This window comes from Danio rerio, chromosome 5 (assembly GCF_049306965.1).
Source record: "Danio rerio strain Tuebingen ecotype United States chromosome 5, GRCz12tu, whole genome shotgun sequence".
Taxonomy (NCBI): domain Eukaryota; kingdom Metazoa; phylum Chordata; class Actinopteri; order Cypriniformes; family Danionidae; genus Danio; species Danio rerio.
In genome coordinates, this window is record NC_133180.1 from 28698639 (window position 1) to 28721552 (window position 22914).

Consider the following 22914-nt stretch of genomic DNA (forward strand, 5'->3'; position numbering starts at 1 on the left):
AGAATGAGCTGATAAATAAAAAGGTGCTGCGGCACGCAGCACCACACACAATGAAAGCATTCGGCCAAAACCCGGAGAAGAAACAAGGAAGCCCGCAGTGTGTGTTTGATTCCGTGTTTTGATGGCTGTCTGCGTCTGAAGGAACACCTGCACAGTGTAAACTTTTGTTCATTCATTTTCTGGGGGAGCACTAAAGCTGTGATCTGTGAAGCTCAGGATACACACTGTGCTTGTTTTTCTGGACTTGTCTGAGGTGCTGCCAAGGAGCATGTGGCCACTTCTGAGTCTTTTTTTTCAGTTTTCATTCCTTCGCTTAAATTTCTTAACTTTAACACCTGTTAGGTACATTTCATTTCCCACTATAATTTGATCGTTATTAATTGTTTTGAGCTAAGGCTTCCTGGGGACTCAAAAACATGGCTCAAGAATACACGAGAAGAACAGACACTATAAAGACATCAAGATGCAAATTATATATTTACTGTATATATATATATATATATATATATATATATATATATATATATATATATATATATATATGAGAGAGAGAGAGAGAGAGAGAGAGAGAGAGAGAGAGAGAGAGAGAGAGAGAGAATTTGCATAATAAAATTCAATCTTTATTTAGGGGGTAGTTCACTCAAATTGTAAATTCTGTCATCATTTATTCAGATGGTTCCAAATGTGCTTTTTCTTTCTTTTGTTTAACAAAAAAAGAAGATACTTTGAAGAAAGCTGGAAACCTGTAACCATTGACTTCTATACCAGTGGCGTTGCAGGGGGGCTTTGGGGGCTTAAGCCCCTGATGTATTGTCAAAAGCCCCTGATCTCTTGGAATATGTTGCACTTAAATAAAAATATGTTGTATAACATTTATTTTTGTTATCTAAGTACTGAAAATTACCACATACATCACAAACATTCCACTTAACGCAGCGTTTGTGTCGGGTAATTAAATCGTCAGCTGTTTAGCAGTACCTGTTTCTACCGGCAGGTGGGAGTGGCTCTGTTGTCACATGGTGTTAAAAAATCCCGCCACTGCACTTCATTGATTCATTATTTTGAGAAGCTGAAGCTAATGAGGTAATATTACAACTCTTTCGCGAAACTGAATAGTTTTAACTACTGATGAAGCTTATTTGTTTTCACAGTATAAAATGTGTGTAGTTTTGGTGAAATAAAATAACTATAATCAGTAAAATGTGCATCATATCAATGTAAATACATGCGAGTTAGTCAAAAAAAACGTAAATTGTACTAGTTTTCTAGATATGATATAGATAGGCATATTTATAGAATATAGCAAGTCACATCTGATTCTGTAATAGTTAAATCACAGTGAGTTTATGCATCTAGCTTTTTATTGTATAGCTATATTCTAATGTAACATGCTGTCAGTTAGCATCAAAATTTAAATTGACTTTCTCATGAAAGTACCTTAAATGGTTGGAAGAACACACACAGTTGAGGTCTGAATTATTAGCCCCCGTTTATTTTTTTTCCCCAAATTCTGTTTAACGGAGAGAAGATTTTTTTTAGCACATTTCTAATCATATTAGTGTTAATAACTCAACTCTAATAACTGATTAATTTGATCTTTGCCATGATTACAGTAAATAATATTTGACTAGACATTTTTTAAGACACTTCTATATAGCTTAAAGTGACATTTAAAGGCAGGGTAGGGTAATTAGGCAAGTTATTGTATAGCGATGGTTTGTTCTGTAGACTATAGGAAAAAATATATCTTAAAGGGGCTGATAATTTTGACCCTAAAATGTTTTTTTTTAAATGTAAAACTGCTTTTATTCTAGCTGAAATAAAACAAATAAGACTTTCTTCAAAAATAAAATATTATCAGACATAGGTGAAATATTATCAGACATACTGTCATATTATCAGACATACAACTTCTTTGGGGCTAAGCCCCTTATCCCTTTCGACCCTAGCAACGCCCCTGTTCTATACTATTAATTTTTCCTACTATGGATGTTACATGCAGCGGCGCCGCTGGCTGGTGTCATGAGAAATCGAGTCCTCCCCTGACAATTGGGACCACCTACCCTGGGTGATCCTATTGGTTCACTGGAGTTGTAATAGGTATAGTTTGTAGCACCTGATGGTATATATACATATAAATGCGAAAATTTCCTTTAAATTTATGTAATTTAAAATAGCATTATAATGACAAAACTATTTTAAATTATGTATTTTGTATACTGATATACAACTAAAGGCATGTGTTGAAGCATGGACAATTGCTTTTTGGTGCTTTTATTTTAGCCTGCAACGTGCTTCCACTCATGTAAATAATGTTAAATATAAATACATAAAATATCAAAAAGAAATCATTATATGTTTACAAACGTTTCAATTATTTTAACTATGTATGTCTTTAACTTGTAGTTACCAATAATATTGTTACTAATATGATTAGTCTTGTTAAAATCTCAAGACTGGGAATTGAATATAAAAAGCACTTTTGATCAGGCATTCAACGCAGACGATTCATTGGGGTCCTAAGCGGACTCGATTTTTCACCACATCGGTATGGGCCCCATGACCACATTTTGTTGATGTCAAGGAGCAGGGGAAGGGGGTGGGTGATTGCTGTGGACAAAAGTGAAAAGCTGGCGGGGCAGGGGTCATGGACAAAAGTGAAGAGCAGGGGGGGCAGGGGTGGGTTGGTGCAAATATTCTTTCGTATACGAAAGTGAAGAGCTGGAAAAGGGTTGTCTACAGAAAAAAGTGAAAATCAGGAGTGTTGGGGTGTAGATGGGCGGGATTCTGATGGGCCCCAAAACGGCGTAAGCCGTTCTGCTGTGTTCACACCAGACAAGTAACATGCAAATAAATCACTCTATTTGCACATAAATAGACGCTTGAACATTTTGAGTTCACTCACTTTATTCACACGACAAATCTGCTTCATTCGCAAGTCAAATTCACTTCACAATAGGATTCGTGTAATATGCGGGGCTTCTGTCCACCCCGTGATTTTAGCCTCGTTGCTAAATGGCTAACATGGATTTTATTGAGAGAATAGCTGTGTTTATGTGCTTTATGAAGGCTGATAAACAGCGTTGATTCATTTGGAGCCGTGTCTGAGTCCACTAGATTCTTTCAGAGGTGCTCATAGCTCTGTGAGCTCATAAACTCCTCCAGAAATATATTATACTATACTAAAATCCTCCAGAAACTATGATGGAAGCTTTCAGCGGTGCTTCCGACTGAGCTGAGCCCAGTTTGATGAACTGTTGTCTGGTGTCGGCAAAAGGGTTTTCCCTCGGGACACCAACAACAGGGATTACATCATAATCACATCCCTACAAAAGAAGGCTCCTGATTGGTTAACGCGACACAAATGTCAGCTGAAGTTCAGGTTTTCCAACTCAAGCGATTTACTCAATACGCGGCACTTTATTTGCTCATTCTTCTATTCACATCTTTGCACTGACTAACATGTAACACACTCACGCTTGACGCTTCATCAGCATCTGGCGTGCTACATTTTCAAGATATTGTCTTCTGTGTTTTAAAAGAACAGACAAAAAAAAATTCATAAAGGTTTGGAACCACTTGAAAGTGAGAAAATTGTAAATTGGAAATAAATTACATTCGTGTCAATTTAAATGATCAAATCTCAATTCTGTGGAGTTTAATAAAAAAAAAAAAATCCAATGATAACATGCTTCTTTATGACATTATTTTGAATATCCTTATATGTTGAATATGTCCTTTCTGTTGTGGCATGTCTTATATATTATGACTTTAAAACAAAAACAATAAAAAGTTTTGGAATCACTTGTGGGTTAGTAAATGGAAAATAAATGGTCATTTTTGAGTAAACTACACCTTTAAAGTCGTTACACTATTTTTTTTTCCATTACTAAAAAAACACCAAAGCAGTCTTATACCTTTTGCTCATTACTGACATTATCACAAAAGTTTTCAACGATGTTTAACTTCAGAGAAATCTTTAGTTTTACCCTTGGCATGGAATAATATCTGAGTATTGAATAAATGCAGACACTAATTGTAGCGTCTAGCAAGCAGCTCCTTCATTATCATTAGCTGCAGCTTGTGTTGCCAAAAATAACTCATAAAACATAAAAAATGAACATCATTTAAAAGGGCAATTTACAAAGTTTTCAAGACAAAAGAAGCTGAAAACTTAAGTATCCAAGAGGTAGTGAGATCAAAACAAACGTATACCAGCTACTGATGTCAATCCTGTGGATGTTTAATTAGATGGATGAGTTTCTGGGATACCTGTTTATGATAAAGATGCTGATGAGGCTGTCTGCGATATGCAAAGTTATGCCACTGAGCTGATACATAGCATCATATTTTAACACGATAATGTATTTCTATGATTATTTTGACCATATAATGTGTTATGACACAATTTAGCTTGACAAATAAAAAGAGCTCAATGCACAGTAATTTAGCCTGTTGTTAATTCGTGTATATTTAAATGATCAAATCACAATGTTTACAAAACTTTTATTCATTTCCTCATTCAAGTCTTATCTGACTGATTTCATGATCAATGATTACATGCTGGCATCATAATTATTGTTTTCAATATGTCATGTAGCAGCAAAAATTACATGTTGTGCCTTTAAAAATGTCAACTTCCAGTTTATTACATGTGTAAAAGGAAGCATGTACAAAGACTACCTCCTATTAATACATACTTCACTTTAAAGGCATTCATTAATCCACTGGAGTTTCATGGCTAACTTTTATGATGGGTGAATGTGCTTTTTGGAGGTTCAAAAACACACTGCAATTACAAAGCTAGAAAAGCACAAGATCTCATAAAATATGACTCTGATTATGCTCATCTAAAAGAAGAAAAGCAATTATATCATGGATGGCTTAAGGGTGAGTAAATTATAGTATAATTTTCTTTTATGCATGAACCGTTACTTTGACTAAACAGAGAATAATGTTGACAGAGAAATATGACTTCTAATAAAAGGGCAAGAGGCAAACATGCAAATTGTACTGAGACACTTCAGTTATCATAATTCAGTAACATGAAGGTGCCTAAATAAATTAAAGAATAAAACCCAAACATAAAAAACACCATTAATGCATTTAGCAATAAAATCTGAAGTAAAAGTGAACATTAATTATTGTATTATTTGCATAGATTAAATGTGTAAAATATGGTATGTGGTGGATGATATACTGTATACTAGTATGCATATATGTATGTATATACATTTGGTGCATTTGAATGTTCTCACTCGGTTGAATAGGCGTTCTTAGTGGTTATGAGCTGATAGATATGTGCCAATTGGAGCCTTCTGCGCCTGTTGGTTGGCTCAGAATGCTGTTATCATCCAACAACTTGATTAATCAGCTATACTAAATGAGAAGACTCCAGATGCAGATCTGTTCTTACATTACTCTGACGGTTGAGTTTAGGGTTGGGGTGGGGGGTAGACGTTAATAAAATACAATAAATGGGAAATGTAATAAATAATATAAATAATTCTCGTTTACTTCAATCCACAGCCGTATGTGATCTATAGCTGATAAACCATGTGGATAGATGATAACAGCCTTTTGAGTGGGTTAAGTGGGTGGAGAAGGCCCCTACTGGCCTATATCTATCAGCTGATAACCATTAATAACAGCCATTCAATAGAGTGATAACATTGGAATCGGCTGTTTATCATGTATATTTATGATAATTCATACACATATTTGGATATTAAAACATAAATAAGAGTGAATTTGTACATAACATTTTGAAACTCCATGCTTTGAATAATCGTGTCATGATTATTTATTTAATCACCTGAATGATATATTCAATACTTTCCCTTCACAATGGCATAATCTAATCAAAGTCCATCACAGGATATTACTGTTGATTATTTTAAATTTACATCACAAATAGGTCAGAAATGTTAAATATATAGCTGCCTCCATCTTCATTTACACTCAATATTAAAAACTTAAGCGTCAACATTTTGACATTGATGAGTGCTGTTAAGACCAGCTTAAACATTTCACTGAGTTAGCTGACATGTAGTTCCAGAGTAAATGGTAGTCATCTGAATATCTCAAGAGGACAGTTGGAATAAAGTATTACCTCTATTTATGCTCTCATCCTATATATCAAAGACCAGAGAAATGAACCATGACCTACATTTTCAAAAACATATTATATTGGGATAAACGTCACAATATGAAATAAAAGAATCTGTCATTGCTTCGGTTTCAACACAATTTTAAATATTTATTGTTGCAGATGGCGGAACGTCTGCTGAAGCAGCAGAGAGGTGAAGTGTAATTACTCACAGCTGTAAGTTAGGACAGGAAAGATCAATAACATCGAGTTCCATGTCAGCAGTAAAAGAGGTTATGGCCTTTTTTAGCTCATGTCAGGCTTTAGAGGTGTAACAGTGGGATGTTTTTAGCTGCATGGCCATGACAGGAAGGTTAATTTACAGTGGATTCCCTCAGGAATCTCCTATCGTTTTTAGAATGGAGGATTTCAAATGGCAAATCAAAAAGGTTATAGGGAAAAATGATAATAATAGCTTATAATAATAATGAAATTACAATAATAAAACATAGAACCATATCATCTACTGGCAATTTTTTATCATCAGTGAATTATTGTTCTTGTTAAAAAACTAATAATAATGATAAAAACAATACCACTAATAATAATAATAATAATAATAGTAATACTACAACTACTACTACTACTAATAATAATAATAATAATTATATGGCTACCACGACTACTACTAACACTAATAATAATAATAAAAATACTATGACTGCTACTACTACAACTACTACTACTACTACTAATAATAATAATAATAATAATAATAGTAATAATAAGACTACTACGACTTTGACAATGACAACTACAACTAATAAAAATATTAATAATAGTAATACAACTACTACTACAACGATCACCACTACTACTACTACTACTACTAATACTAATAATAATAATAATAATAGAACTAATAATACAACTGCTACGACGACTAATACTACCACAACTAATAATAATAATAATAATACGACTATGACAACTACGACTACTAATAATATAAATAATAATAAGACTTCTACTACGATGACGACTACCACTACTACTACGACTAATAATAATAATAGTATGACAATGACTTTAATATTATTATTATTATTACTATTAATAATAATAATAAGACTATTACTACAACGACGCACACTACGATTAGTACTACTTCTAGTATTAATAATAATAATAATAATAATAATAATACGTCTACGACAACGGCAACTACTACAAATAATAATAATAATAATAATAATATGACAACAACAACGACTACCATTACTACTACTACTACTAATAAAAATAATAATACTACGACGACAACTATGACTACCACAACGACTACCACTAAAATAAAAATAATAAAAATGCAACTATTACTACTATGATGCAGACTGTGACTAGTACTACTACTACTACTACTACTACTAATAATAATAATAATAATAATACGACAATGACAATGACTACGATTACCACTAATAATATTAATAATAATAATAATACGACTACGATGACGATGACTACTACTATTACTACTAAATAATAATAATACATTACTGGCAATTGACAGCTGAAATATATATATATATATATTTATATATATATATACTAAAACAAAATAGTACTATACCAAATATGAAATATACTAAAGCTGCTAAAAACTATGACTGAAATCTAATTAAATATCCTAATAATAGAATTGTATGAAAAAGTAAAACTTAATTAATAATATTTTATGGAGAAGTCATTAAAAATCGAACAGACTTAAAACTCATAGAACACTTAAATGCCCGTATGAAGTTCACTTAAAATCTATTAATTTTATGCTCCACAAACACACATATCTTTAGAGTGCTAATCTAGCATATAAAAGTAATAAATGAAAGTGCATTTTCTCTGAATGTTTGTTTCTTTCACTGTTTCTGAATGCAAAACTTTGATGCAGCGTAGGCTGTTTATTCTCAAGCTTTAAGAGACGCATCAGCATAATTGTTTTTCATGGTCTTCTATTGTGCAGTGACGACTCTCGGCACAGCATGATATTGAGATTGAGGATGTGGGGTATAAATCCCATAAACTGAGTGCAACTCCATTTCACACACGCAAACAGAAATATATGGTGGTATTGCTCCCTATAGTCCTCTTCCATTTGCATTCTCACTTCAAGATACATTTCCTTGGATATGTTGCTCTGCAGAGACCTCTCGATTTGGTATGATATAGAGTCTCACTTTTTTTTTATATTATCACAAATAAATAGATTTATCAATGGATTATTTTTGTAGAGGGGATATTGATTATCAAAAGTCATCTATATTTCTATATTCTGTTTTAGTGTGGGAAATCACAGTAGGGTTGAGTAAGATATGATAACATGTAAACATATTTGTTTAGCAAGGAAACACAGACACTTGAAAGAGCAGGACGTTTTTGGAGAGTCATTAAAAAAGAGAGGGTCACTTATTTGTCAAAGTGCCCATCTTTTTGTGTTTTCATGTCAAGAGTCTAACATGTCTAATTAAAGGCAGTTCAGAGACATTTTCTGCGTACTAGGTCTTAAAGTCAAAGCAGTCTAATAGTATTTTTATACTGTTAATATTAATCAAACAACAAAGAAAAAAAAACATTCACTGCTTTTGGCTGAATATATTCATACTTTTTTATATTTATGTATATTTGATAAAACATTTTAATATTTATATATATATATATATATATATATATATATATATATATATATATATATATATATATATATATATATATATATATATATATATATATATATATATATATATACACATAATGACTATTTATTTCACATATGTGTTGGTTCTGCTTTAATGTACCCATGCACAACATTAAATAAAATCCACTGACCATTTTTAGAAATATTAATAGCATTAGCAATAGAGCTTGCTAAATAAGAACATCTGAATGGATGCCCACCACTAGTTTTTAGGGTCACCATAATGGCATTAAAAAAGTATGTTATATATTCTTAAATCAAATCTTATCATCCTTTTCAATCATATGGCAAAAGTGAATCATGACATGCTTTTCAAACAAAGTTTGGTAGTAGTAGATTACATGTAATTTGCATTAAGTAATCAGATTACAAAAATCAAGTACATGTAATTGGAGTTTTTTTTTTTTTTATTCTTGCAATTAGACTTCAGTTTTATTAATATTATTTATACATTGGCTGTAAGTTGTTCACAATTTATTGACTCTCCAATTTTTTTAAGTTTATATTTTGTTCATAATAAACCCAATGCTTAAATATGTTTGTGATTCTTTGCATTTACATGTTGATTTAATGTTCGTCACTGAATCTGTCATATGCACTTCTATTGGTTTGGTAGCACTTTACAATAAGGTTCATTGGTTAATTCATTCATTTGAACCACTATCATGAACAACACATGTACAGAATTTATTAATCATTATTGAACATTTACTAATGCATTATTAACATCCAAGTCTATGCTTGTTAACATTAGTTAATGCACCATGAGTTAACATGAACTAACAATGAACTACTGTATTTTCATTAACTAACGTTAACTAACATGAACAAATACAGTAGTAAATGTATTGTTCATTGTTTAATCCCATTAGTAAATGCATTAATTAACATTAACTAATGAACCTTATTGTAAAGTGAAGTGTGACCATTGGTTTTTATATTGCTGTGAATGTCATGTTGTACTATAATGTTTTTATTTGTTTTTCTCTAAATTAAATTGTTTCAAATACATTTACAATCAACTTAAAATCATAAGATTACTACAAGCAAGGTTCAAGTATTAAATATGACATATTATGTCCCTTTTAAAAGATGTAATATAAGCCTCTGATGTACCTAGAGTATGTTGAAGTCAGAGTTATTAAATCCCCTGAATTATTATCCTCTCTATTTATTTTTTCCCCTAATTTCTGTTTAACGGAGAGATTTTTTCAACACATTTCTAAACATAATAGTTTTAATAACTCATCTCTAATATCTGATTTATTTTGTCTTTGATATGATGACAGTAAATAATATTTGACTACATATTTTTTAAGACATTTCTATACAGCTTAAAGCAGGGGTCTCAAACTGCTGGCCCGCAGGCCACCTACTGTACAGTCGCCACACCAATGCGAACATAAGCATCGCACCCTGGAAGTTACAACAGCCCTCATATTGTTTGTCAGTCACTAAAATGGACCCTGGCTAATTTGAGTTTGAGACCCCTGGCTTAAAGTGACCTTTAAATGCTGATATCAATAGTATGATGACGTGTAAGGGTGTTGTAATGCTGTCCCATTTTTTAGGGGTATAATTTGAAGCCCTCCCCCTTTACACTCTGTTTCAAGGGCCAAGGGGAAGGGGTAGGGGTACAAAAATAGAATTGCGATTAGGTTTAAGTGTGATTATAAAAAGTAAGATTAATATTTTTTTACTATTAGACACTTGTTATATTCACACACTGTTAGCACACAACTGTGTTTAAACCCCTTATAAAAGTGTTTTTTGCTCAATAGGTCTTTAAAAACCACTTTAAAAAAATATCTTTCTTTGTACGTGCCAAAGTAGCATGTCAAAATGGATTGTTTTTGCTGAATGTTTTTCAGAATACACCTCAAAATCATAAGATGTGATTTGGTTTCGATTTGGTTTCGTGGTGTATTCAGTGTCGCTATCAGCAAGGTATATTAGTGTTAGTATTGTGATACTGACCATACATTGCATTTTCAAAAGAAGCCGTTGAGGTACTTCTTGGTGATAAAGAATGGAAAATATTTTTCTTTGTATCTGTCAAAATAGCACAAGGTTACACTACATCTATGCGGGACATCAAACAATGGTTTTCACAAAAGTAATCTAAATGTAATCCAAAATAAACCAATTACAAAACCATAAATGCACAATTCAATTCATGTTTATTTATATAGCGCTTTTATGTAGATCGTCAAAGCAGCTTAGCAGATCTAGTATAGTCCAGATTTCAGAGTTAAAGTTTATCTAATGTAAGAGATTAGATAACTGATTCCATATTTCGTCATGTCATATGTAATCTGTAACTGATTCGAATTCACAAGTAATCTACCCAGCTCAGTTTATAAATAACGCATGTGTGAATGGAATTAATGTGAATCCTTATTTTGTAGCCGATAAAACACTCACTGGTTCTGTTGATGTCTGGTGGCAAGTTGTGTTCTGCTTGATCCAGGCCTCCCGCCTCCAGATCATAGCGGTCTCTGTCATCACATTCGTAGTGTTCATGTCTGTGATGATCATGTCGAAGTCTTCGATCTACATCTGCATCACGACTTGACATGGATGAACGTCTCCGTCTGCGTTTGCGACGGTAACCGCGAGGCACTGGCACACCAATGTAGATGGACTGATGGTCTGTGGGAGGAAGAACAGATTTTTTGAGAAGCTTGACAACATATTGTTCCATGCCTTGGATGGCATTGATTTTGGAAAGCAATTTCATGCTCCATAGAAAATGTTCTGCTCTTTCAAGCAAACACGATCAAGACCAAAGTGGCATGATCCGGCTTTACCATTGACAGAGTAGTTGTCGATATTGACACTCTGCAGGATCAATAAATAGTCTATTTATTTGCAATAATTTTGCCAGTTCTGCCAAAGGACAGATAATTACTACAAGAAAATGTCTAACCTTGAGCAAAACACCTTGTTTAAGTTTAGTCTCTCGATCTATTATTCATTAAATCAAAAGAGCAATGCAACCATTGATCTAACAATAAATTATAAAATTTTTATGGATTATTTTATAGGTTCATTTATAATAATAGCATAATAAAAACAAAGACTAAACTTTTGAAGGGTTTGTTTAACATTTCAAATGCTAAAAACCATACAGCTAGAAAGTTTACTTTAAAAAGAAATAAGCAATCTTATACTTTATATAAACTCATTGTTTCTTCAAAAATATCAACATTTTTAATCTTAAAACTTGTTTCAATAGTACTACTTAGAAGTATGTTTCCCATGAACAACTTGTATATTTATAATCATAAACATATGCAATTTGTATAGCTTAATTTATTGCTTAATTTATAATGCTACTATAATGATTAGAAAGACTAATGTTGCTAAAAACAACTCATGTATAGTCATATAGAAATATAACTATAATATATCTCATAAGTAGCAGTGCGATTCGGCCTTGTGCCTTAGTAGTGATGATATAAAGCCATATCACACCCCCACGAGAGTGATATTGTGTTCATACAACAGTTCGACAGCATAATCGTGTGTATAAAAAAGAAACTGAAACACAGAGAGTCTCATAGTCTTTTAGTATGAGGAACTACTTTCTTCTGCCATTCCTTCAAATCTGCAGCTGATGTCAAAACAGCAGAATCCTTTACTAATTCACCAACGGCCCTTTAGAGCTAGCATTTGAATGATGAACGTAATGTCTAAAGTGATGACAAAACATGTGATTTTGCTCATGTTTTCAGAATATAAGGCTAAACGGCATGAAATGCCATCAGTCTAGAGAGATTTCCCAGCATTTCTCTGTTGCAATCGGGAGATCACAATAATTAATCTCAAAAAAGCCAAAGCAAAGCAAACACTACTAGTTTACTATGGTATAAATACAGCACAACAACATACAAAAGAGAGAGATAAACTTACAGCATCACTTATCAGTTTTAGAATGATTTGATAGGCTGTAATTAGATTTTTTTCGCTTAGTTTTCTCTCTCCTAAGGACGTATTATGCAGTCTCTGTCGCCATCTTGTGACGGAAAGTCAACCCTCTTTGCTCTGCTCAATGACAATCTAGTGACTGCCGATGTGCTGAATGTCTGAAATAATCTCAATCTAAACAACTACATTCTCACCTAAAAAAACCCTCAAAAGTACATTATGTTCAGTGTTGAGGAGGTTACTTTGGAAATGTAATAGACTACAGATTACAAATTACCCTATTTAAAATGTAATTAGTGTACCCTTTTAATTACTTTATAAAAGTAAAGTAACTGTTAACATCTGATTACTTTTTGATTACTTTTAAGTTTCTAATGGATATTTCCGGCTAAATCATTTGAAGCATTTATATCAAGCAGGTGTGACCTTACAGTAGCACTGTTTTCAAAAGCTTTCATTATTGAATTAAGATTATATCAATTTAATTTTAAAGTACAGCCACCACAAAACCAGACATTATAAAAAAAAAATCAATAAAACTGTCAATGAAAAATATGAAGCAGAATTGTTCAGTTGAATTATTTACTGTAATTTATATGCTGTACTAAAACCAGGTGTTCTAAAACCAGGTGTTAAAAACACAGTTACACATTTTAAATATTATAGTAATTTACAGTCATGGGAAATATTTAGGAATAAGCTTTTTACTTATTTACAATTCTTGATTAATAAAATCCTCTCCCTCAGTTATCTTTCCATGAAGCAAATTTCTCGTGTTAGCCTTGGCTGGGGACCAGAGCAAGAGGTGGCAGTAATGCACCAAAAAGTATGTTGTCGACCGCAGAAAAACTGGTAGTCATCATTCTTACAATCATATAGATTTACTTTCATCGGCTACACACCGGCCTCACAGCTCTGTGAATCACTTATGCCATCACTTATTGATTCTCGATCTGTAAATGTAGCTTGTGTGGACGCTACTGCGCTACTTGACTAAAAAAACGTTACTACTGAAAAGCTATTTTATTTAGAAAGTATTGATGCTACGGAGAAATGTAGTTATAGCAGAATAGCACCACTTTAATGATACCCTTAGCAGAAGGGTTTGAGCATCTAAAAAACAAGCAAATCAATAAATTATTCATTCATTAATTTTCTTGTCGGCTTAGTCCCTTTATTAATCCGGGGTCGCCACAGCGGAATGAACCGCCAACTTATCCAGCAAGTTTTTACGCAGCGGATGCCCTTCCAGCCGCAACCTATCTCTGGGAAACATCCACACACACATTCGCACACACACACTCATACACTATGGACAATTTAGCCTACCCAATTCACCTGTACCACTTGTCTTTGGACTGTGGGGGAAACCGGAGCACCCGGAGGAAACCCACGGGAAGGCAGGGAGAACATGCAAACTACACACAGAAACGCCAACTGAGCCGAGGTTCAAATCAGCGACCCAGCGACCTTCTTGCTGTGAGGCGACAGCACTACCTACTGCACCACTGCCTCGCCCGTGAATAAATGAATATTATTCAACATATCCCAGATTTTTAAAGACAATTTTTTAGATGTAACCCCGTTTGTAATCTTTAACATTTTCATAAGTAACTATAATTTAATTACACATTTTTTTCTCAGTAACTGTAATGAATTACAGTTACATTTATTATGTAATTAAATGACATAACACCGTTACATGTAATTAGTTACTCTCCAACACTGATTATGTTGTCCAACAGCAACAATATTTGTCAAAACTGTAGTAAGTTTATTGATCTGCTGTCTTTCTGTGTAGGCGGAGTAACACAAGGGTGAGGAAGCTGTATGAGTGCTGTTATTGTAGAATATTGCACAGCTATCAGCCAATAAGATTAGAGAACCAGAAAAAGATGTTGTATGAATAAATATATATAACTCACATATTAGTATAGTCATTAGAATGTTTGGTCAATTATCAGAATTATTAGATTGCTGAATATTATAGAATTATTAATGATAACTGAAATGATCAGAATATTTGATTAGTATGACTGCTGAAAACTACATTTAACAACTGATAACAATATAAAACAGTTACATAAATAAAACATCCATAATTTTCTCCCTCGGCGAACACTGTTGCTTGTGTAATTTCATGTCATACCCATAATTATCCCTCATCAAAACATATGTTAGGTGTGAAATGAAGGGGAAAAAACTATCAGGCAAATTTGAAGAGCAGTAATGTGAAAAACATTTTTAGCTGTTGCACAGTAATAATATTTTCCCTTAGTTGAACATAATGTGAACATAATGTTGCCTTTTCTAACTCTTTCAAATAGCGAAATGACAAGATATGTGTGACACTTAGGTTCCTGATTGGGGGTTGTCAAATCTTACAAATATAATGGAAAGGAAAAGGAGAAAAGGGTACAATGAGCCTCTTTCTGCTGCAGTTTTTGTTGTAGCCATAGGCTATTTAACAGGTTCGTATCACATTTAGCTCACAGTAAAAGATGACAGCACAAAATAAATGTAAATCTGAAGGAGACATTTTTACTAACTTTACAAAATTGTAAAGTCAGATAGCTACTCCATTAAGGGGCAGTATACATAAATGTATCCTATCATAGTAATTATTATGAACGGTTATGAAGATTCGACATTTTAAAATGAGAAATTCCTCACAATGTTGGGCTGCAAAATGATGACTGCTATTGATTGATTTTTCAGTAGGCCTAATGGTTTTTAATGTACTGTATATTAACAGAATGCATATAAAACATATTTATAGAAATGATCTAATCTGCTTATACAGACAAACCCTGTTGGTCCATGAAATCTTTTATAGATGTAAGCCACTGTTTGGAAGCACTAATATCAGCACAAAGTAGCTTTGTTACACAGACAAAAACACAACCATAAGCATGTGTGGATGGGAAAGTCATACGATGAACCAATGTTCATCAAAAACAACTTATTCAAAAGCAAAGAAATAAATATGTAGAGCAACGGTAGAACAATGAAATGTAGAGGGCACTCAGTGTCATTCACACAACTGCTAAACACCATCATGGTGACACACATGGAAATTTGGTCATACGCTCTATTATGAAAACTTGCGGTTACCCAGGCTGCAGATTTTGGTACAAACAAAAAAAAAAACATATATATATATATATATATATATATATATATATATATATATATATATATATATATATATATATATATATATATATATATATATATATATATATATATATATATATATATATATTACATTATATAATTACAAATACTTAAACAAAATGAATTTCCTTGATAAAATTACTGAATACAAATTCATATCTAGACTTCACAAACAACCCAACTAAACAACCTTCTCTTTCTTTCAGAGGTGACTATTGTAAACATTTAATTGGCTACTGCATTGATAGCTCTACAGAAATGCGTATGAAACGATATTTGACTCAGCTATAAAAGTCTGGGTTTTCATTATATAAACAGGCTCCCTGTATAGACTTTTGCAAAACAAAATCAAAGATTTTAAAGATTGCCAACATGTTAAATTAAAGGTGCTGTATGTAAGTTTTTGACTCTTCTAAAGCATAAAAACATCATAATATGTTTGCAAATATGCAAGAACCATGTCAATACTTGTTTATCTGAAAAAACAATGCTGAAGTCAGATATTCTGCTTTGAAAATGTGAGTTACCTGCTGGAACGTCTGTCTTTGTTTGGGTAATTTTAATCTGCCCAATGTCAGTTAAGCTGTCAGTTAAGTTAGTTAGTTAGTTAGTTAGTTAGTTAGTTAGTTAGTTAGTTAGTTAGTTAGTTAGTTAGTTAGTTAGTTAGTTAGTTAGTTAGTTAGTTAGTTAGTTAGTTAGTTAGTTAGTTAGTTAGTTAGTTAGTTAGTTAGTTAGTTAGTTAGTTAGTTAGTTAGTTAGTTAGTTAGTTAGTTAGTTAGTTAGTTAGTTAGTTAGTTAGTTAGTTAGTTAGTTAGTTAGTTAGTTAGTTAGTTAGTTAGTTAGTTAGTTAGTTAGTTAGTTAGTTAGTTAGTTAGTTAGTTAGTTAGTTAGTTAGTTAGTTAGTTAGTTAGTTAGTTAGTTAGTTAGTTAGTTAGTTAGTTAGTTAGTTAGTTAGTTAGTTAGTTAGTTAGTTAGTTAGTTAGTTAGTTAGTTAGTTAGTTAGTTAGTTAGTTAGTTAGTTAGTTAGTTAGTTAGTTAGTTAGTTAGTTAGTTAGTTAGTTAGTTAGTTAGTTAGTTAGTTAGTTAGTTAGTTAGTTAGTTAGTTAGTTAGTTGGTTGGTTGGTTTCTTTCTTTCTTTTAGAAAGGCTCTGAAAGCATGCGTCCGTGACAGAAATATGATCTCCAGTGGACAGTAGCAGACTCCGAAATGACATGCTGATTCAGTTCCACGTGAGGTTATAAATTAGCAAATAATATTACAAATGTAAAGGTGAGCTGGCTAAATTGTAACCCCGTGTGCTAGCAAGAGGCTACGTGACGAAATATGCAGTGAATAGCAATCTGGTGATTTACACCAGACGAAACAGGACAGATATTGAAATACAACCATTCAGAAGAACAGAATATGCTCTCACTCATGATATGGTAGGGTGTATGATCTATTTAATAAAAATTAACCCTCTTTAATATTATTAAATGTACATGCTGGATTATTCATATGTGTTTAGTTCTATATTTTCAAGATCTCTGGTGAATTATCTGCTGCTGCTTTCAGTATGGCAATAAATGTCATGTAAAGTGGCATTCAAACTCACATTATTAGCATTTACCAATGAATAAAGCACATGAGGTTTACCTGAGGTGATTGTCAGTTTTTTGTTGTTCACGTGTGAGAAATAGAAACCGTTTCTAATATATCAATTCGGGGTATTGTTTGGGACAAAAACTCCTTTTACTGTGGAAAATATTCCTTCTATCATGTGCCGTTGCTTCTATGTAGAATATAAATTTGACCCTGTCCTCAATCTGGCAACCTGCACTTGCTTTTGTTTTGATCCAGGAGTACAATACCTAGTAGTTAACATACTGTAGCTTTAAGATGAAGATTAAGATTAAGATTGTGACCAGTTGTTGCAGTAATCAGACTTGGGTGTGGCTAAATCAGGTGTGATGAGCCAGAATCCAGTTATGTTTTATTCAGTTGTGTTTAAATTTTATGATTAAGAGGTAATAATTAACATAAACACTTTAATAAAAAAAACTGTAGGATGTGTTTACTTGTTTTATCTTTGAATACCATTTAAAATAGTATGATGATCAGAAACATTTAAGTGTGACAAAAAAATGCAAAAAAAAAAAAAGACATCAGTCAGTGGGCAACATACTCTACTGTACATGCTTCAACCTTAACCGTAACAACGTCCTAAACTAACCTCACTGCACAACATGAAACTCATGTCATGCTGATTGCCTGATTAATCATTAAAAATAACGTGTGTGTGTGTTTCATGCCTAAGGCTACTCACCCTCCTCCTCCTCATAGCGGTAACGACTGTTTCCCATGCCTCGATCATGGTCCATCCTGAGAGAATACAGATGAGGTGATGATGAATTATTTATAAACATGTGTTTGTTGTTTTGAGTCTGTCACGGGTTATGTCATAACTGCAAACCAAATATATGTTTCTGCAACATATATGAAGCGTGATGCTCTCTGGTTATGGCTTTTGCTCTTGACTCGGGGCAGTGGCACACATTGAGCTGCTTTGCTGAATCTCTGCCAATCACAGATCGATGGTGAAATAATTAACAGAACAAATGACTGATGGAAAGATACATAATTACACGACCGGAGTTAAAGCCTCTCTGCAAGGCCAGTCTCTTTCCTCAGCTAGTAGTGTTTTCTCACTGGCTTTGATTTTGATATACACTTACTTTAATGAGAACAAATTAAATCACAGTTGCCCTCGGGCTTTTACAAATGTTCAAGACACATTTCTGTAAAGGTGCAACTGATTTGAGTGAACACTACATGTTTTGGAAATCGTTTGTTCTCGTAATTGAACTGTTTTGAGCATTTTGAAGAGACTTGTACCTTACATTTGAAACAAAAATACTATTTTAAATTAGGAAGGATGGATTGAAATCGACTGAATACCTAAATACACAGTGCTCAGCATAATTTAGAATTTTGAAAATGAATATTTTTATCTATTTGTCAGTAAACTTGGGCAATGTATTTAGATGCATTTAAACAAAACAGATTAATTAAACAGATATATTTATTAAAATAATATTTTAGTCATCAAACATGTTTAGTAACTGAAAGATAATACAATTAAATTCATGCAAAATATTAAAAAAATTACAACCTTCAAAATGACAACTAAATTTTTCAATTCTTTTTGCTTCGTTTGATTTTTCTTTTTTAATTTGTATTTAATATTTTTCTATAACATATACATTTGGGTGTACTAGTTTTTGGACCATTATCGCAAGGTAGTTTGTTATATAAGCTCAAGTTATGGCTTTAGTACTGACTAATCAAATGTATTTGCGCAAAAATAATATTGTAAAGCTTCCTATTAAAAAATAAAAGATCGATTTGTAAGTGTGTACATTTATATGCTGAGCACTGTATCTAGTTTAAATAAATGCTGTCTATTCTGAATGTTTCACATAAAATTTAAATACAGTAGAAACAAAAGCATGTTTTATATTGTAAAAAGTACACTTGTTGACTATTATTTGCAAGACATCCCACACTGAAAAATACATTTCTGCAAAATTGTTGCAAACAATTTATATGGGTTGAATTTAACGAAAATAAATAAATTTAGTAATGTTCAACTTTGTTTGTTTAAATTCAGCCCCAAATAAACAGTTTACAACCACTTACCCTTGAAAACAATTTAGTACATCCAAAGAAACATCTTTGAATATTTTTTCCCATGCATTTTAGTGTTCGGATCAAACAAAACTGATAAAAGTGATGTTATTTACATCTTTTTACATTTACAATATATGAATACGAGTAAAATAATGTTTAATTGTCATTCAGCATAACATATGTTTGAGGTAAGGCATAAATTAAAAGTAATATTATAACATTGTGCTTTAATCTGAAAGTTAAAGGCTAAATAATAACTCTAATGGGTCCTGCCCACCAGAGTCTGGTTTCTCTTGAGTTTTTTTCCCCCTTCACTTCGTCAATTGGTGAAGTCTTCTTTTCCTTGCCATTGTTGCCAATGGCTTGCTCGAATCGGGACTTGTGGAGCTGTGCATCGATGGATTTGCTCTTCAGTGTTTGAACTTTCAGCAGTGAAATTTAACTACTCTGAACTTAACAAAACTGAACTTCAACTCTGAAATCTGCACTTTACTAGAACTTCTAAGCGGCTTTGACACAATCTGCATTGTAAAGGGCTATAGAAATAAGCATGAATTAAATTTAATTATTATAAATATGCCTCAAATTTATTTTTCATATACACTGTAAAAAATGTTGTGTTCACAATATCAATTTGTGCTGGGACAAAATTAGTGAATTTACAAATTGAAGTGGATTAAACATAGAACAGTTAAGTTGACCTCCCATCAAAATCCCAAGAACTGTGTTGTTTCAACTCAATTTAAATAAGCAGTTTAAACATACAGCAAAAGTCTTTTTTGAGTGTAAAATAAAAACTATTGGTAAATAATGTCTTCTGTGCGTCATAAAACATGTTTGATAGCTATTTTGGTCAGACAAAAACTATTAAATTAATTTTAAAAAGAACAAGTTATGTATTACACTCAACAAATTATTGTTCAAACTACTTATTAAAAATGAGCTACATTAATAAGAATTAAAGGGGGGGCAGGGGGGGGCAACTTAATTGTTTTATGCTCAATCAAACTTAAGTTAAACATTTTTAAGTGTACTTTTGTCTTATTTTCATGCTTGAAATGCCTTTTTTGATTATTTCATATTAAAACATCCTGCTCGTTCATTCTGACAACTGAAGAAGGATATTGATTGAGGTGCTTCAAAGTAATTAATTGGGGCTCTTTAACACTTCTTAGTGGATTTGTGCTACAGTTCTTGTCCTGATCAGCATAAAGTCACCCAGAAGAGGAATTATAAACCTGTGGACGATAATAAGGAGGAATAGAACTGCATTGGATTAGCTCTGCTGGGTTCCAACTGGGTAATTAGTTGTCACATTGGTGTCCTTCACACCCAGTGGCCAGAAGAGCAAGAGAAAGGGAACAATGGTGAAATGGAGAGAAAGAGAAATGCTGTTGGCCATCCTCACTCACAGGCTCAATCAATGGATCCCCATTTGTGCTCAACCCACTTATAGCACTGGCCAGTTTCGCTCTCTCTCTCTCTCTGTTTGTCACTCTGCTTTCCATTTGATACTCCTTTTTTCCATATATTTTTATATCTACACTACCGGTCAAAAGATAACTCACCCAAAAAATAAAATAGTCACCATTTACTTACTGTTAGGTGTATCCAAACATTTAGGAGTTTATTTCTTACTTCTTAATTTCTTTCTTTGAAGAAAGCTGAAAACCTGTAACCATTGACAAATATTAAGGAAACCAATGGTTACTGATTTTCCAGCCTTCTTCAAAATATCTTCTTTTGTGCTCAACAGAACAAAAAGGTCAAACAAGTTTGGAACAATTAAGGGTGAGAAAATGATGCCAGAATTTTCTGTTTTGTTTGCACTACCCCTTTATTTTGATTAAAATTGTGAACTGTGGCTAAACACATTTAAATTGTTTATTACCTTTTTATTACTTTTTTTTAATTTCAGTTATTGCTGGTGGTCGGTCCGTGTACGTTTTGTTCATTTGTTTTCCATTTTCAAACGGAATAAAGGAAATGGAGAAAACGGCCGTTTTTCCGTTTTTCCTTTTGCTCACGAGAAAACGAAAAAACGAGATTTTGGCTGGATTTTCGTTCTTTGGTTTAGGGTAGGAAAACGGATAAACGACTTTAAAATTCATTTTACACATGTAGGCGGTGCTGAAACGCCCACTTTCCTCTAACTGGTTAACCAAATCTGCGCTCGTGACGTCGTCCTCAAAATAAAAGCCTTACACGCAGGCTTTTAATTATTATTATTTAATTATATATATAAACAAAGTTTACATATTCTATCATTTGAACCACACACAGTTAGCAGGCTTACATTCATTGCGTATGTATAAATTTAATTAAAACGTAAATCAGCAGTATTCTTAGACATTTGTCATTAAAATAAGGTCATAGTTCACTGCCAAGCTTCTTGCTGCTGTGCACCTGATGCTGAGCAAAGAAAGCCATTTCCGAGCAGCACCTGGTTTACTTGATTGTTTCAGAGCTATTGTAGGCCTAAATAATAGCCTACTCTGTATAAAATAATAATTTATTATTATTATTATTATTAGGCCTATTATTATTATTATTAGGCCTATTATTATTAGTATTGTTATTATTATTATTTACTTAGTTATTCAATGGTTGTAAGAACACATTGGACCCTGCATGGGGCTATAATAAATGGTACCATTTGTTTCTATTGGATTTTCTCCTATTTTAATTTAATATATGCCTTTAGCCTATTGTAAATATTTATTTGATAATTAATACTTTTTTATTGCAACGTCAAAGTAGGCCTGTCTTATTATTATTATTTTTTGTTATTATTTTGTCGTTGTTGTTGTTATTATTATTGTAGCAGGGACATAGCCACAGGTGTGGCAGAGTGTGCTGGTGCCACCCAAAGTGGCATCTTGCACCTGAAAATAGATGCCTTCGCGCTCAAGCGCGCGCAAAAAACTTGCACAGGCAAAAGTAATGATGAATGAGTTGAAGGGAAAAAAACATTCTAATTATTTGTTAATAAAATAGTGCAACATTATTCTCAGTCAGTGTAGGCTGAAAAAATTAAGATCGCCAGCATTTCAAGGGTGGTTTTATTTTTAGTTCATTGTGACGCGCTATATTTCACTAAGGCTGCATGAGACTGCGCATCTTGCTTATTTTCTCTATTTTACATACAGAACATATCATACAGTCCAGGTTCTACCGTTCTAGTGAGTGTGGGGCATTGCTTTACAGTGGTAAAGTGGATTATTTCTTGGCAAATTCATAATGATTCACTTTGTTTAGTAATAAATTTCATAGTTATAAAATAACTACATTTCAAGA

At 32.7% G+C, this 22914-nt stretch overlaps 1 protein-coding gene across 3 annotated transcripts in view; it reads right to left on the reverse strand.

The window, feature by feature from the left end:
- The window catches only part of slc4a5a (solute carrier family 4 member 5a), a 72375-nt gene that overhangs the window by 42886 nt on the left and 6575 nt on the right, over positions 1–22914 (reverse strand). For all 3 annotated transcript variants that reach the window (XM_017356258.4, XM_021476481.3, XM_073952207.1), the window contains exons 2-3: positions 18254–18309; positions 11265–11492 (exon numbers count right to left, since the gene is read on the reverse strand). In XM_017356258.4, the coding sequence (XP_017211747.2) occupies positions 11265–11492; positions 18254–18308 (283 nt within the window). In that variant the 5' untranslated portion in view covers position 18309. The remainder of the gene's footprint in view (positions 1–11264; positions 11493–18253; positions 18310–22914) is intronic.